This window comes from Cotesia typhae, unplaced genomic scaffold (genome assembly GCF_013202065.1).
Source record: "Cotesia typhae breed Kobodo isofemale line unplaced genomic scaffold, CoteBio_Ctyphae contig_11, whole genome shotgun sequence".
In the NCBI taxonomy this organism is placed as follows: Eukaryota; Metazoa; Arthropoda; class Insecta; order Hymenoptera; family Braconidae; genus Cotesia; species Cotesia typhae.
Genome location: NW_027423711.1, coordinates 762,288 through 778,750, shown reverse-complemented (window position 1 = coordinate 778,750; position 16,463 = coordinate 762,288). Strand labels below are relative to the sequence as shown.

Here is a 16,463-nt window from a genome sequence, read left to right as displayed (position 1 = left end):
TGATTTATAATTAAGACGTCAAAAAATATAATTATTAAATATTAATAATTATCAATTAATTAAATAAATACTATAAGACCAATTGTTTAACAATTATATAAAAATTTAGTGTTTTACTTGAAATTTTCAAGTATTGAAAATATTAATCATGTTCATTATAATTATAAAAAACACACAAATGGATAGAAAATTAATAATAAATTAATAGAAAATTTATATGAAAAAATTTAAATAATATGAAATTATAAAATATTGATAATTTCTCAATAATATATACTGAACACAAAATAAATATTCAAAGGAAATATAAGAGACTTTCCAAATGGCTACTTGGTGGTCGATGAATACTTTGAGCAACTAAAAATGCCAATTTGTGAGCATATTGACAAGGTGCTGGAACTCTCACAGTTCCGCTCCAGTTGAAGTACATATGAGTCAACTGAAAAGTCAGCCTCTGAATGCAAGCGACATCGAGACCGACATTGTCATAAATGACGTTGTAGGCTGTGGGTGAGACGGATCCTTGTTTAACACACTGAGATACAATGAAGAAATCATACCTCCATGGGTTAGTGATTACGTCGTCGACAATGGTTCCAGGAGGTGGATTTTCACGACGGTTGTAGAACAATCTTGTATTGATGCGCTTTGTGACAATGATAAAAGCCAACTTCACCAGCTCGGCGTTTCCATATAATTTGCTAAGAGCTTCCCGAAGATGATCAACTTCGTGTTCCAATACGTAGGGAATCTGTCCATCGCCAACACCATCACGGTAGACGACAATACGGGATGGAAGTTTATCGTCATTCAATTCCGTGTATTTACGCAATGCCTTGACCATGTTGATGCTGAATTCGTTGGTTAATTCTTCATTACTTCTATGAGCACTGACTGCCGAAAAGTATCTGGTCATACCGCGGTCAAGTGATGCAACCATGGCTCCTAAGAGAAGAAAAAAAAGTTGTGATTATTATTATTATTATTATTATTATTATTTTGTTATTAAATGCTCAGGGGGGTTATCCCCGCAGTCCGATTCTCCGAGGGCCCAGCCTGAGCTCCATCCGTTACTGCTGGACCACTCTGCACAACAAGGCGGTTAGTGATCACAGCAGGCCAAAGTCATTTCCCTTAAGAGACGGAGAGAACCAAGTATAACAGCCTTCTGCATCCTAACTGCCAAGAACTCAGCTTTTGATGAGCAAGCTGGAACTTTGGCAAGTGAGGATACAAAAGACTGTTTCATCCCTCCTAGGACGCCAACAATCAGGACGACAAGCTTGACACGGTAACCTGGGTAAAGTTTGCCAATTTCAAACAGGAGATCCTGATATATTTGTCTTTTGTGCTCTTCTTTGGCTGAGATGTTGTATTCAGCCGGGGCCAAGAACTCAATGACATAAATGTCACGGGTGGCCTTGTCGAAGAGCACAATATCAGGTTTGTTGTGATCTATCCGCCGGGTTGTTGCAAATGGCATGTTCCAATAAATTTTGCAACTGTCATTCTCAACAACCTGGGGAATATCCCCTGGCAGATAAGGCAGCACTGGTGTCACGTCAATACCGTAGCAATGACGAAGATAGTAATACAGTACTCTCAGGGCAGCATTGTGACGCTGGATATATGCACCTCTCGCCAGCACAGGACATACCGACAAAAGGTGCATAAGCGTCTCCGGATGTTGTCTACACGTCCTACAGGAAGTGTCCGGAAGCTGCACCTGGAGCACCTTGCTATTATTATTATTATTATTATTATTATTAGTGATTATTATTATTGATCGATTCAAGCTACTGCAAAAATTACAATCATGGGGAATGCAGGGCAATGTTTTTGAATGGTTTAAATCATATTTAATCGACAGAAAACAAAAAGTTAAGTTTAAAAATATATTTTCTAAACCTGAAGAAATAAAATATGGTGTGCCTCAAGGTTCGAAACTTGGACCACTTTTATTTATAATATATATTAATGATGTACTTGATAGACTTAAAAAAATTAACGTAAAATGTAAATTATTCGCTGATGATATGAAAATATATTTTAGTAGTAAATATTTGAAAATAATAGAAAGCAAACTAAACGAAAGTTTAAAAATTTTATCTGATTGGTTAAAAGAGTTTCAATTAAAAATTAATATTAATAAAATACATCATATGATCTTGCATGAAAAAAGGGCTCAAAATATTAGAGGGAAATGTGTTATTAAATATAATGACGTAATTCTTAATGAAGTGAAAGAAATAAAATATTTAGGAGTTATTTTAGACGACAACTTAACATTCAATGAAAATGCTATATTTACATAAAAAAAAATTGCCCAAAAATTGAATATTTTATATCGACTTAATAACAGCGTTAGTAGTTTTACAAAATGCATGGTATATAAAACAATCATAGCCCCTCATTTCAATTACTGTAGTACTATTATGATAAATTATGACGATAACAAGATAAATATATTACAGAAAATGCAAAACCGAGCCATGCGAAACATTCTTTTAGTAAACAAATTTACTAGTATAAAACTAATGTTAGAAACACTTGGATGGCTTTCTATTAGGCAGCAAATAACTTACAATACTTGTATATTTATTTATAAAATGATAAACAAATTAACACCAGCTTATCTGTCTGAACTCATTCAATATAACAGTGAACGATGTACATATAAGACAAGAAATCAAAAACTATTGAATATTAATTTTACAAAAACACATACAGCAGAAAAAACCATTATTTACAAAGGATATAACTGGTATAATAAATTGCCACTTAATGTTAGAAATGTAAAATCTTTGATAAGTTTTAAAAGAGAGTTAAAAGATCATATTAAATTATGTATAGATATTTAAGATATTTATTGTTAATATGTATATAAATGTATAATTGACTGTAAAAAAAAAAATTTTTTTTTTTTTTTAACATGTTTGAATGTAGCAAATTGCTAAATAAATAACACTATCATTATTAGTTATTTATTTATTTTTTTTTTCTAAAGACTGGTTTTATAATACTTTATATTTTTAGTTTTTATTGGCTGTCCAGTCTAATACAACAATTTTTTCTCTAATTTTTTCGTAATATTGTTAGCCTGTATTTCCCTCCAGGCATAAACAATTTATCGTCAATTCATATCTAAATTTGTCATTAAAGATAAATTTGACTGAAAAAATAAATCGGACATCCTGGTTCGAAAAAATAATCGTCCTGGTCTGGGCCGTCCGAATTATTTTTTCAGTCAAATTTGTCTTTAATGACAAATTTAGATATAAATTGACGATAAATTGTTCATACCTGGAGGGAAATACAGGCTAACAATATTACGAAAAAATTAGAGAAAAAATTGTTGTATTAGACTGGACAGCCAATAAAAACTAAAAATATAAATTGTTATTATTATTATTATTTAATTTTTTAATAATTTTACTGCGGGTATAAAATAATAATTTGAGAAATACCAAAATCAGTTCCACGCTGATTAGGATCGTGACAGACATCAAATCCTACAACCATCAATCCAGCGATTCCAAAATCAAGACTCCAAGGAGCACCACCGATTTTACAATTGATTTGAATTGCTATTTTGGTAGCAATTGACATGGCACCTGATAAAATCATTCAAAACAAGAATTTGCAGGATATTGTGTAATAATTATTCTGTTACAATATAATAAATCATAAAATTTATAGACCTTTAGATGCCAAATTTTTCAAAAGAATGACTTGACTCGGAACAGGACGATCAAGGCAACACTTCTTTTTGATTGCTGAGTAGACATCCGCTCGTGATCTTACTGAAATGCAGCAAATGAGTTGTGGAACAGTGCGACTCATGATTCTCTCCAACTCTTCAGCATATGATTGTGCAGAATCATTCATTATTTCGCGAACTTGGGGCTTGTTTATGGCGAATGACATTCCATGACCGACTTTGATGAGATTTTCAACAAATGGCTAAAATATATATTAATATAGAAATATTCGAAAATTAATTTTTATTGTTCGTATGTATAAATGAAAAAACGTTAAATAAAAATATATAAAATTAGAAAAATAAAAATTTTCAATCTAAAAAATTTTATAGAAAAATATGTAGAGAAAATAATGATGAAATCTTACTTCTGCGTCTCGTTTAGCACGTTCTGGAACAATCAGTACCCAATCTGTTAATTTGGTACAAATAATCAATCGGGCACCTCGAAAGTGCCGAGTCCAGTCAGCACTGTTAGAAGCAGATTGCTTCGTATTTCCAAAAATAATATTTTCAGGTGCAATGACGCGAGCTGGAATTTCTACCAACTTATTGTCTAGTTTTAAATTCCATTGTTGGAACTCTTGCACCACAGTTGGCTCATCTTGGAGTCGTTTATTGAAATGAAGTAATCTATCAATACGCCGGTCAGGGTTGAGGCGGGTAAATGTCGCCAATTTAGCCATCAATTTATAGTCGGTTCTCATTTCATCAGTTAATCCTAAAAAAATACAAAATAGTTATCAGTGAGGTTTATTGTTAATTTTTTTTTGTAATAGAATTCGATTGAAAAGCCAAGCTACCTGTGGCTCTACATAGTTCGGGAATTAAATAAAGCAATTCATCTTTTCCTGCACGACGATCTCGCAGGGGTAAACGAGTGACAAATAATGGTTGTGACAGATTATTAATCTTAAGACCATATTTGTTACGATAATAATCGATGTAAGTAGATAGAGTTTCTTCTTTTCCTAATTTAAATGAAGATTTTGGACTCTTAGTAAAATCAATGTCCTCAATTCGGTATGTGTTATTGTTGTAGCCAGTTAATACTGTGACACCAATAACTTCAGCTTTGCAAGCTCCCTGTAAGAATAAAGAAATAAAAAAATATAATAAATTAAAATATACTTAATTTATTATTTGCAAAATTCAATAAAATAAAAGCAAAATTACATTTAGTTGTAAATAAAACAAAAGAAAAAAATTGTTTAAAAATAAAAATGATCTGATTAAACTTACTTGAATATCACCTCCACGAGCGTTAGAACGAACTCTTCCTAAAATATCTAATAAATTTTCTTGACGCATTACTTTGTGAGTAATTTCTACTCCCATTAGAACATCACGTTCATGTTGACGAATTGATGTTTGATAACCCGGCCACAATTCGAATCTGTACTCAGGAATTTCCACCTTAAAAATGATTAAAAAAAAAAAAAAATAAATAAATATATCATTATAAAACCGTAATATCAAATAATTATGTAAAAATATTTAATAAAAAAAATTACTTTTGACCGAGCATCGAAGTAATTACGTCCGACTAATTGAAGATGGAGATGCTCCAGTCCTTTGCGAGCAATGATGTTGAAGAATTGTGGGTAGTGTGGATCACCTTTAGTCAACTCTCCAACTAAACGAATACTGACTTTTATTCTAGCGTTATCAGATTGTCGCTCCGAGAATAATTCCATCACCTGTAAAAAAAAAAAACAATTTATTAGTTAGTATAAATTTCCATTGGACAGTGTTTAAAAATTTTTATAACAAGACTTGGACTCAATTAATAACTTACTTCTGTTTTTGAGACTCCTGAATAACGATTGCAAGTGTAAATAACACTTCCATCGAACATGTAAGTTCCTAATCGTTCTTTATGAAGTCTTAATAAACCCTTTCGAACGATAGTTCTGTCTTCTTCAGGGGTAAAATCTACACGGTATTGCCTCAATCCCCAATCAGGAGCGCTCAAAATCTTGAAAAAGTTCGCTTGTAAAGTTATTGCATTGCCACCCGTTCCTAAATTACAAATAATAAAAAACAATCATTATGATAATAAATCTAAATTATTAAGAGAATAAGCAAAAATTTGTGGCCAGTGTATTTATATGATAAAATGGGTTTTTACGAGTTTTTAGAAGCATTTTTTTATTGTAATTGAATTATTAAAAAATTTTTTTTAATTTTAACAGTTGACAGCTAATTTCACTATTATAAAATTGATTTATATAATTAAGAGACTAAGAAAAATTTAGTAGCGGATATATCTTTATCGTAAATTGAGTTTGATATTTTTTAGCGATAGTTATTTATGATTAAAATAATTGAGAGAGAAAGGTAAATTTTGTGACGAGCATATTATTATTTTCAAATAAATTTTTATAGTTTAATTTGGTATCATCAAAAAGGTCGCGACAAGAATCAGTGTCTTTTAATTTTATATATTTTTTAGTAGTCAATTTTTTATGTTGAATTTTTGGAGGAGTTTTTAATATTTTTTTTTGGTTCTATAAATTTGTTCGGTCACATTTGTCCATTAAATTATTTGTAATTGATCCTGTGATAACACTATTATTTTTAAAATTTGTTTAAGAAGTACTCAAATTATGTATAGAGTCATAAATATCAAAAAATCATTAAGCAAAAGTGTTCTTATTCATAATTCATAAATCTCGGCCGTCATGAAAATTAATTTAGCATATATTTAATAATTTTAAGAATTTCATAACAAATAAATTATAGAAAAAAAAAATTTTTTTTAAATTGACATATAGAAATTTTATTAAATTAAAAATGTAATTTTTTTAAATAATTTTTTGTAACAAATTTTTTTGTTAAATAAAATTAAAAAATTATGAAGTATTTAATATCATTTAATGAAAATAAATTTAGCAGATATTTAATAATTTTTAGAATTTTTTTTAACAAATAAATTATGGCAAAAAAAAATTGACATTTAGAAGGTTTAAAAAATTAAAAATCCAATTTTTTAAAAACAATTTTTTGGAACTAATTTTTTTGTTAAATAAAATTTAAAAATTCTCTAGTGACTGCTAACTTTAATGTCATTATCATTTGACAGTCGCATAGTGACTGCAGGTTGCTAGTAATAAATAAATAAATTAAATTACAATAATAGTTTGAATAAAACTTATACCCCTCTTGGATGCTTTGACATGAGCCGGCCTTGAATTTAAAAGATCTGCATTAATGATTTTACGTCCTCGCATTGCTCCGCGTCCAACATTAGGTGTTGATGATGATTCACCAGTATCTAAAAAAATTTATAGTACAATTTTTAGAATACTACATAGCTTTTTTTTTATTTTCAAATTACAGTGAAAGCTCTCAAAAGTTACCGTAGCTCCGTCTCAATTTCTCATAAAACGCTAACAAGAGCATGAAAGACAACCTGGGTAATTTTTAAGAGCTTTCACTGTATATTAAAGCTTTTTCAATTTAATTAATTATTTAATATAAAAAAATCGTTAACATACCAACAGCAACTTTTTCAATAATTTTAGCAGAAGCAGGCGCGGTTGCTGTAGGTACTGGTGCTGTTGTACGAACAGATCTGCCGTACGACGATTGCTCGGGCTGTTGACACAGTCCAGGACGTCGGGACCACGCGGCTTGAGACTGCGGCAATTGTGCTAGTGAACTGATGAGACTTGCCCGTCCACGACTCCTTCCGGGAAATTTTGCGCCTTCCATTGTCTGGAAATAATTAAAAGGTAAAAACATTAATATAAAAAAAGCTAAATTTTTATGACACTGAAGTTGTCAGACATTAAAAATTATTTTAAAATTTTATAGTAATGCAACTATTAAAAAAAAAAATTAATTAAAAAGTTTCACATGTGAAACTTAATAAAAATTACAAGTGAAAATTTTTAGAAGCATTTTTTTATTGTAACTGATTTGTTAAAAAAATTTTTTAAATTGACAGCTGACCGCTAACTTCAGTATTATGAATTTTTTTATAAAGAATTAAAATTTTCTATAAATTCTATAATGATTATTACTATATCAATAGATGATTAATTATTGATAAAACTTTTAAATAATTATCAGTATCGAACAAAGAGATGATATTGAATTTAACAAACATATAACAATTTTTTAGATTTATGAAAATAAAGTTAGCCGAAATCTAAAAATTTTTAGAATTTTTTTTTATTGAAAAAATTATTAAAAAAAAAAAAATAAAAAAAATTGCACGTGTAAAAAACTTCAAAAACTGCAAGTGCAATTTTTTAAAAATATTTTCTTGTTTTAATTTAATTATTAAAAAAAAATCAAAAAATTTAAAACGTCGGCTAACTTTACTAACATTTTATATTTTTATAACAATTAAATAATAATGAAAAATATTAAGCAAAAAAATCAACGTGTAAAAATGAAAAAGAATTAAAAGTACGAATTTTTTTAAAAGTTTTTTTTTTATAATAATTGACTGCTTTTAAAAATTACAAGAATTGTCAGATATCTGGTAGTTTCAGTATCATACAAAGAGACGCCATCAAAAATGACGCCCAAGGTGATCGAACAAAGTAAAGTGTTAATAATTATTAATTTACAAGGTTAATTATATTTTTAAAATCTTAGTTTTTTAAGTAATGAAAGCAGAATGTTAAAAATATTTTAATTAAATAAATAAAATATTTACCGTCAAATTGGATGTATAAAAGTATTTTGATCGATTTGTATCACGGCTCGTTAAGCTTTGATTCGGTTTGTAAGCTTCACCGCTGAAGATGCTCGCATTCTAACGGAAGTCGTATGTATGTAAAAAGATTAATATAAAATACTTAGATTCGATTATAATCGGGTAAGCTCGGTAAAAAAATGCAATTAGCTGAATCACTAAGCTTTTTAATTGGTCATTCACTAAAAAAAAATAAGGGTTACATTATCCAGAACGACTCTTATATTACATAGCTTCATTACTTCTGGCTATTTACATTGTAGTACCTTATCCCTTCTATAATACCATACACATACAAATTTGCATAAAAAATTGGTTTGATTTTTCAGTCTACCACCGTTTTAATAACATTATCTCAACTCACATTATTTCTCTCTCTATTCTTAAAAAGCTGAGAAATTTATGTTTTATTATATTCCTGTGAGACAAAAAAAAAAAGAAACATATTTGATTGTATTCTATGAATTGTAATTTTTTTTTTCACAGTAGATAATTTAAGTTATGATTAGGTATTTACTAGTTTTTTATGATAGATAATTGTAATATTTGAGGAGCTGATTTTCAAAAAGGTATCTTTTCTTATTTTAAAAGAGCAGTTTTTTGAACTTTTTAATATTAATTACTTCAAGAATTATAAAGATTTCGGGATAAAAATCGAATTTTAGTTTCATAACAGATAGCACTATGTAGCTAAATTAAAAAAGTTCAATAAAAATATTTACAATTGAAGACAACCAGTTTTTTTATCTCGATTAATCAAAAATGAAAAGATACCTTTTGAAACTCAACTTCTCATTTATAAAAAATAAAATAATTATTTTGTTTGAATAATTAATTAATATTATTAACTAGCTTTTACCCGCGGCTTTGCTCGCGTTGAAGCCTTCAGATAAATATCAAAGATCATTACATTCCTATAGAACTGAATCAATGTGATTCTAATTTTTTGACAAACAATTTTTTTGTCTTTCGTAAAAAATAATTTTTATTTTTTTTATCAAAAAGTATACTATGTTACTTTGAATACCTCCAAGAATATGTGTACAAAGTTTCATGATGATCAGTTTAGTAGTTTTTGCGTGAAAGCTTAACAAACAAATTTACATTCACATTTATAATATTAGTAGGGATTTTGTAGGGTAGAACCGCCGGTTTGGACACCTATAGTCATGAATGAACACTTTGAAAGTCAACGATTGTGCAGAAATATTGTAATGTTAAAATAATATTATCATAGAATTTTTAAACGCTTACATTCACACAAACAGAATTAATGATGCTATTAAGTTTATAAATAATGTTTATATTGTAATGTAACCCTATAATTAAGTTTATACGTTTTGTGGAAAAAAGTCTTTAAGTAAGTTTTTATTATATCATAACAATTTATTGATAATTTAATTTTATATAGCGTTCACAAAACTGATTAATCAAACAAGTCTTTAGCATAAAAGACATAGTATAAGCTGTAGTTTAGTTTTCATATTTTTGGTTTAAATTACATATGAAAATTTTATATTGAATGTTTATTTTTAAATATCTAATCGCTTAATTTATTGAAGCACAATGAAAAAGAAAGTACAAAAAGTAACTTGATTTTAAAAATGTTATAATACACGAATCCAGTTCCTTTCTGCACATTGATATATAATATATTATTTAAAATTATTATTCAAGTTTCAACGAGTATTTAAAAAATTACATCTCATAAAAAAAATTAAATAAAAATAATAATAATGAATCAAATAACAATAATTTAATTCCTAACAAATATTATTTGTCATTATTAAAAAATTTATTTTTATTGATTAAAGTTCGTAAATCGCTATCATTCAAACAATAAATTATCATATCAATACAAGGGTCAGGTAACTCTTGAATACTATCAAAAATAGGATATTTTTCAGTTTCATCAAGTAATTTTTTTTTCGCCAAAGCTCTTTGATAGCATCCACTAATTATTATTGAATAGTGTGGAAATATTGAATTATATTCTCCAATCTCCAAAATTTTCAAAATGTTTTCGTCATTCAACAACCAAACCCTTAATCGTAAATTGGCTTTGATAAAATCATAGTATGTAATAGGAGACGAAGACACTATAACTTTAGTTTTCATAGTTTCTACTTCTATGTTATATTCTTCTTGCTGTTGAAACAAATTTTCCATTCTACTACTAATATCAATCAATGCATCATAATTTTTCGTATTAACATCTAAGTTTATATTTTTCATTTTTGCTATATGTTTTGCAAAATAACTACTCATTTCATCAGGACTATGTTCATCCAATATAATATTACTTTCATCAGAATGATATTTAGAATAGTTAGTTAGATAAGATTCACTTTTTTTCGATACCTGAGAATATTCAAAAGGTGTGTAACCTTTATCACAAATTGCATTGATATCTGCACCGTTTTTAAGAAGACTTACAACAGATTTTTGTCGTCCGTATTGATAAGCAACATGAAGAGGAGTTTTTCCATCTTTATCTTTACAATTGACTGAAGCACCACTTTGGACAAGAATATCAATACAATTGTCAGAGTCGAAACGAGCTGCAGTGTGAAGAAGTGAAAAATCTACCAAGTTATTAATTACTTTAGTATCGATTTCATATCTTAAATGATCTTCATTATTCAATTCATTTATGTAGCTCATAATTAACTCAAGTATTTTGAAGAAATTATTCTTAGTAACACAATGTAAAATGAATTCAGCATTGTCATAGTCTAAATGAAAATCTTCATTTTCTATCAAATACTTAAAAATATCAATGTATCCTCGTTTTGCAGCAATACTAATTGGTGATATACCAAGGTCATTTTTTATATTAATATTTGCTCCTTGGTGTATAAGCAATTTAACTATTTGTGTTTGACAGAAATTACAAGCTAAGTGAAGCGGAGAAAACCCATCATAACACTTATTAATATCAGTATCATAATCTATAAGTACTTTTACAACAAGATAGTGCCCACCTTCAATAGCAGGACGTATAGGATAGTAGTTAAGTACTGTTTCGTAATTAAATATTTCAGAAGCTATATTAACATCAGCTTCTTTACTTAGCAGTAATTTAACAAGGTTACAGTTACCCTTTTCACATGCTATGTATAGTGCAGTTCGAGATCCGAAATATGATCTATAACTGCAATTAACATCAGCATCACGATCTAATAGATTTTTAACAATCGAATAATGCTCTTTTTCAACTGCTCTACACAAAAGATTAGAATTTTTGAAGACTGTACTGAGATCTATGTGAGAGCATTTAGTCAACAAATTTGTAGTTAATTGTAAATAATCTTTATCAAATAAATAGAAAAGAAGTTTCACATAGTTCTCTTCAGTAATATTTATATCTGATACATGTTCTACAAACAATTTTAGAATTATTATATTGTTATCTGTTAATGCAATGTCCAATGGAGATTGACCTAATGCATTTTTTTTATTAACATCAGCTTTTTTTGCTAACAACATTTTAACAATCTCATGGTTATTTTGAATAATCGCTAAATGTAGAGGAGTATTCTGTGATTTTTCAGTGTTACAATTTATCTGAGTAATTTTTTCTATTAAAAATGTGATTATTTCTTTATAATTATTTTGAACAGCTAATTGTAGTGCCGTATATAAATTTTCACAAGGGGATGGATTATCTAAATTAGAATTCATGATTTTCATTACTTCAGTTAAATTTTCGTCTGTAATCGCAATCAGTAAATTATTATTTTGTATCTGACCATCAGATTTATTTTCTTTTATCAACCCAAAAGTATCTGTGCAACTATTTACTTCTGATAAGCTTTTTTCAGAAATAGCGATCGCTGAAACATCATCTGAACTTGAACCATCACACTGTTTGCTTTCAATTAGTTTAGCAGAATTAAAAGAGCCTTCGTTTTTTATTGAGTCTTTATCAAAATTAGTATTTTTATCATTGTACTGATTCTTAGTTATCAATTCCAAATGATCAAGTGACTCTTTTGTTTTTAACGATGCTTCCACATTGATGAAATTTTGTTTAGAACTTACAATTGGTAAACCATTATCTGTTGTATTTTCATCACAATGATTTGATGTTATTAATTTACAAAAATTTGAATTCTCATCTTCTACAATTGAATTTTCTTCCGGAATACCATTCGATGAATCATCACTTGAAACGTTACTTTTGCATTTAATTTCTTGTGGTAATTTAAAACAATTTAAAGACTGTTGTATAAAATTATTCTCAGTATTATCACTTGATAAGTTGTTATTTTCTATGATCCAATAACCACTTGAATTATATGTTATTTCTATAAAATTGTTATTCACATCAGCGCTCAATAAGCTGTCAAGATTCTCAACAATCCAATGACCAGTTGAATTTTCCATTATTAATTCAAATTTATTAGCCACTTGTCGACTTCTTTTTCTGTTGAGTTATATGCTGGTTACAAATGATATTTCATTATCCATTAATACGAAGAGCTAAATAACAAAAAAAATGTCATTGATTAATAAATATTTTATTTATAAATATATACTATATAATCATTAACTTGGTAACTCATGATTCATTTTTTTAAACCAATTAAAATGTTTTAATATAACAACTTGATTGAAATTATCGAATAGTTATTGCAATGATGACATAAATTTTTTTATTTTTCTTATTTGTTTAATATAAATTAATTTAATAATTATAACCTGTACCTTGTTAAAATCCAAAAATTCATTACTGCATATTATTTCTAAGTTTCACACTTATGTAATATAGTCATAAATTTTAGAAGAAAATAATTTACAGAAAAAATACTTTACTATAATATTTAATATTAACTTATGTTTATTTACTTGATAATTTATTGTCTCTCTTGTTATATTTACTATAGCATCAAAATCAAAATATGCTTCATGATTTTTTTTATATCGGTAAAATAGAAAAGCTGAAAATTGAAAAAATATTTTTGATTTTTAATCAATCAACAAATATCCAATTATTACATAAAAATAATCATATATTCAGTTGAAATAAAATAAAAATTAATTTTGCAGACTTTTAACAATTTTGAGAATTTTTTTTTGACATTAAATTTAGCTGTCACTTGACAAATTTTTAATTTCATTTTTACAATTAAACTAACTCTAAAAAATTATTTTAAAAAAATTGCATTTTAAATTTCTACATATCAATTTTTTTTTTTTTGCCATAATTTGTGTGTTAAAAAAAGTTCTAAAAATTATTAAATGTCTGCTAAATTAATTTTCATGAATTTTTTAAAGAAATAAATTATGGAAAAAAAATTGACATGTAGAAATTTTAAAAAGTAAAAATTGCAATTTTTCTAAAATAATTTTTCAAAAAAAATTTGTTTGTTAAATAAAATTGAAAAAATTTTAAGACTACTAACTTTAATATCATTGAAATAAAACATAAAAAAAAATTTCTTAATTATTGAAGAGAGCTACGAACATTTTTAAGGGAACATCTTATGAAAACTAACATTAAAAAAAATAAATATCTTTATTTTTGTGCACTTGTTTACAGCTATTTTTTTTTTTATTTTTCTTTCTATATTTTATTAAACATAGAATGTTCACTGTGATGTTTATTTTGTCAGAAAATTTGTTGTAATAGACAGTGTTAATTGAATTTTGCCGCCAAATTTTGATTTCTCTAAGCGTCCTCCGCTTGTTATAGGCGCTGAAGCTCGTTTATTATAGTTTTACGCCCTCCTTTTTTTTTTCACCTTGGACTTTTTAGATTTTTTACGCTCTGTAATCAAAATCATAACCTCCAATACTCAAGCAGCTTATATGGAGATACACGGGTGTATTTGAAATAATCTTTTGTGACAAGTTGAAAATGTTAATAAAAAAAATCAAAATGTCTAAATGTATGGCTCCTCACTGTAACAATTCGTCGGAACAAGGGTATTTAATGAAATGTCTGCCAGTTAACGAGAAACTTCGAGCTGTATGGATAGAAAATATAACTCGTAATTATACAATAAAAGATTGGTCACCTGGTTCAAATTCGCGATTATGTGAAGTAAGTAATTGATAGTATTTTAAATTATTATAAATCATTAAATCATTTAAATAATGATGATATTAAAGTTAGCTGGCATTTGACAAATTTTTAATTTTTTTTTAACAAATGAATTTGCTCCAAAAAATTATTTTAAAAAAATTGTATTTGTAGTTTTTTAAAATTTCTAAATGTCAATTTTTTAAGAAATTTTTTTTTCTTTTGAGGTTTTTATAAATAATTTTCTATGCCTAGTTTATTTTTGAAGAAAAATCAAAAAATGTCAAGTGTCTGCTAACTTCAACCTCATTTCTCAATAAATATTTATTTTATTTTATTTATTTATTTATTTATTTATTTATTTTTTTCGTAGTAGAATTGGAAGAAATAGGTATAATAATATATATGAAAATTGCTCGATTAATTAATGACATTAAAGTTAGCAGTCACTTCACAATTTTTTAATTTTATTTAACAAAAAAATTTCTTCTAAAAAATTATTTAAAAAAAAATTGCGTTTTTAATTTTTTTAAATTTCTGCATGTCAATTTTTTCTTCTACTTTTAATATGCCACAATTTATTTGTTAAAAAAATTCTTAAAATTATCAAAAATCCGCTAAATTAATTTTCATGATTAATTATTTCATATCCTTATAGGTACATTTTGCTCCAGAAATGTGGGAAAATAGAAGACATGACTTTTTACAAAAATTAAAAAAACATGCGGTTCCAACAATTTTCGGACATCATATTACAAAAAAAACTTTTATTGCAAAAATCTGTAAATCAACGCAGACAGAAAATGATGAAAGTATTTTACCGGTATATACAATTTTAAATATATTCTTGAGAAGAAAATAAATATTTGAATGATCATTTTTCTTTTTAGGTTATTAGAACTTCCGTTCCTACTTGTGATCAGTCAACATCTACAGAAGACGACAGTGACTCAAAAAAACTTGAAACTTTGAGAAGATCATATAACATTATACGAAGTAGGATAAAAGCTTTACAGTTGAAAAATAAAGTATTAACAGATGTATTACGTACTGATAAATATAGAACAGCTCTGTACAGTGTATTCACTGAAGATCAAGTACAGTATTTAGTTACTGACCAAAAAAAATTACATTGGTCGGATGAAACTGTTCAACGAGCAACAAAATTGAGGGCACTTTGTGGTACCCATGGGTATAAAGAACTCCAATCGATGGGTATACCTCTTCCTTGTCTTCGTGTGTTACAACGGTCACGACCCAAAGTTTATTCGCAACCGGAAAATTCACAGTCGACGACTATGTCGTCCGATGAATTATTATCAATAATCAATGATGATTGGGACTGATATCTTGTAGATGAGTTCTTGGATGTGATACTAGAGTACAAAAGTTTCTTTAAGGCGTAATTTTTTTTATGTACCGCTAAGAATTTTATTATTGACAAAGACAACTTTACATGACAACTTTTTTTTTAATTAAAAAGTGCCGAATATCTGAAAATAGTTAAATACCATTAAAAAAAAAATTAATTCACTCTTGTTAAAAAAGTTCTTAAAAGTTTGTTGTGTGTGAATTTGATTTTTTAATTGTTTGTGGAAATTTGTAAAATGGTTTAGTCATTATTATTATTTATAATTTAAAATGTAAGTACTAAATATAATTTTAAACTTTTTATTCTTCACGTTTTTGATTGTTAATTATAATCAACTATAAATTTACATGAAAAAAAACTATTTCATTTAATTTTAATTGTAAGATACCTACGGTATATCATTTCGTTCTTGTGTTCCAGTAAATAAATAGATTCAAAGCTCCATAATGTGCTTCGACTTTTGATTTTATCAGTAGGATATTAAAATTTTATAGTATGTTTAAGCAAGTAAATTTTGTAAATAAATAAAAACATTCTTTTAAATGTCGATATGAACTTGTCATTACTGATATTATGGTGTTCACTATTATTT

The 16,463-nt window shown here is 27.2% G+C and overlaps 3 protein-coding genes across 4 annotated transcripts; 1 reads left to right on the top strand and 2 right to left on the bottom strand.

The window, feature by feature from the left end:
- Positions 1–12: 12 nt before the first annotated feature.
- On the bottom strand, positions 13–8,570 carry LOC141524651 (piwi-like protein Siwi). Its single transcript, XM_074238665.1, has 11 exons — positions 8,433–8,570; positions 7,261–7,480; positions 6,921–7,037; positions 5,559–5,782; positions 5,275–5,460; positions 5,003–5,176; positions 4,564–4,846; positions 4,129–4,481; positions 3,702–3,963; positions 3,468–3,614; positions 13–945 (listed from the first exon to the last, which is right to left on the bottom strand). The coding sequence occupies exons 2-11, from the start codon at positions 7,475–7,477 to the stop codon at positions 296–298; spliced, it is 2,613 nt and encodes an 870-aa protein (XP_074094766.1). The 5' UTR covers positions 7,478–7,480; positions 8,433–8,570; the 3' UTR covers positions 13–295.
- Positions 8,571–9,978: 1,408 nt separating this feature from the next.
- On the bottom strand, positions 9,979–13,331 carry LOC141524635 (uncharacterized). Its single transcript, XM_074238664.1, has 2 exons — positions 13,182–13,331; positions 9,979–12,956 (listed from the first exon to the last, which is right to left on the bottom strand). The coding sequence occupies exon 2, from the start codon at positions 12,858–12,860 to the stop codon at positions 10,245–10,247; it is 2,616 nt and encodes an 871-aa protein (XP_074094765.1). The 5' UTR covers positions 12,861–12,956; positions 13,182–13,331; the 3' UTR covers positions 9,979–10,244.
- An 897-nt stretch (positions 13,332–14,228) lies between these two features.
- Positions 14,229–16,418, top strand: LOC141526154 (uncharacterized). Of its 2 annotated transcripts, XR_012478973.1 has the most exons (4): positions 14,229–14,520; positions 15,158–15,322; positions 15,390–16,142; positions 16,292–16,418. XR_012478973.1 is itself a non-coding variant. In XM_074240983.1 (3 exons), the coding sequence occupies exons 1-3, from the start codon at positions 14,335–14,337 to the stop codon at positions 15,843–15,845; spliced, it is 807 nt and encodes a 268-aa protein (XP_074097084.1). In that variant the 5' UTR covers positions 14,229–14,334; the 3' UTR covers positions 15,846–16,418. The 2 variants fall into 2 exon arrangements, 1 of the variants encoding a protein (XP_074097084.1); XM_074240983.1 differs by having other exon boundaries at positions 15,390–16,418.
- Positions 16,419–16,463: the final 45 nt, after the last annotated feature.

Coding starts and splice junctions, on each gene's coding strand:
- LOC141526154 (XM_074240983.1), top strand. CDS start 14,335: ATGTTAATAAAAAAAATCAAAATGTCTAAATGTATGGCTCCTCACTGT. Junction 14,521..15,157: donor CAAATTCGCGATTATGTGAA/GTAAGTAATTGA, acceptor ATATCCTTATAG/GTACATTTTGCTCCAGAAAT. Junction 15,323..15,389: donor ATGATGAAAGTATTTTACCG/GTATATACAATT, acceptor TTTTCTTTTTAG/GTTATTAGAACTTCCGTTCC.
- LOC141524651 (XM_074238665.1), bottom strand. CDS start 7,477: ATGGAAGGCGCAAAATTTCCCGGAAGGAGTCGTGGACGGGCAAGTCTC. Junction 7,038..7,260: donor TATTGAAAAAGTTGCTGTTG/GTATGTTAACGA, acceptor AAATTTTTTTAG/ATACTGGTGAATCATCATCA. Junction 3,615..3,701: donor GAAAAATTTGGCATCTAAAG/GTCTATAAATTT, acceptor TGATTTTATCAG/GTGCCATGTCAATTGCTACC.
- LOC141524635 (XM_074238664.1), bottom strand. CDS start 12,860: ATGGAAAATTCAACTGGTCATTGGATTGTTGAGAATCTTGACAGCTTA.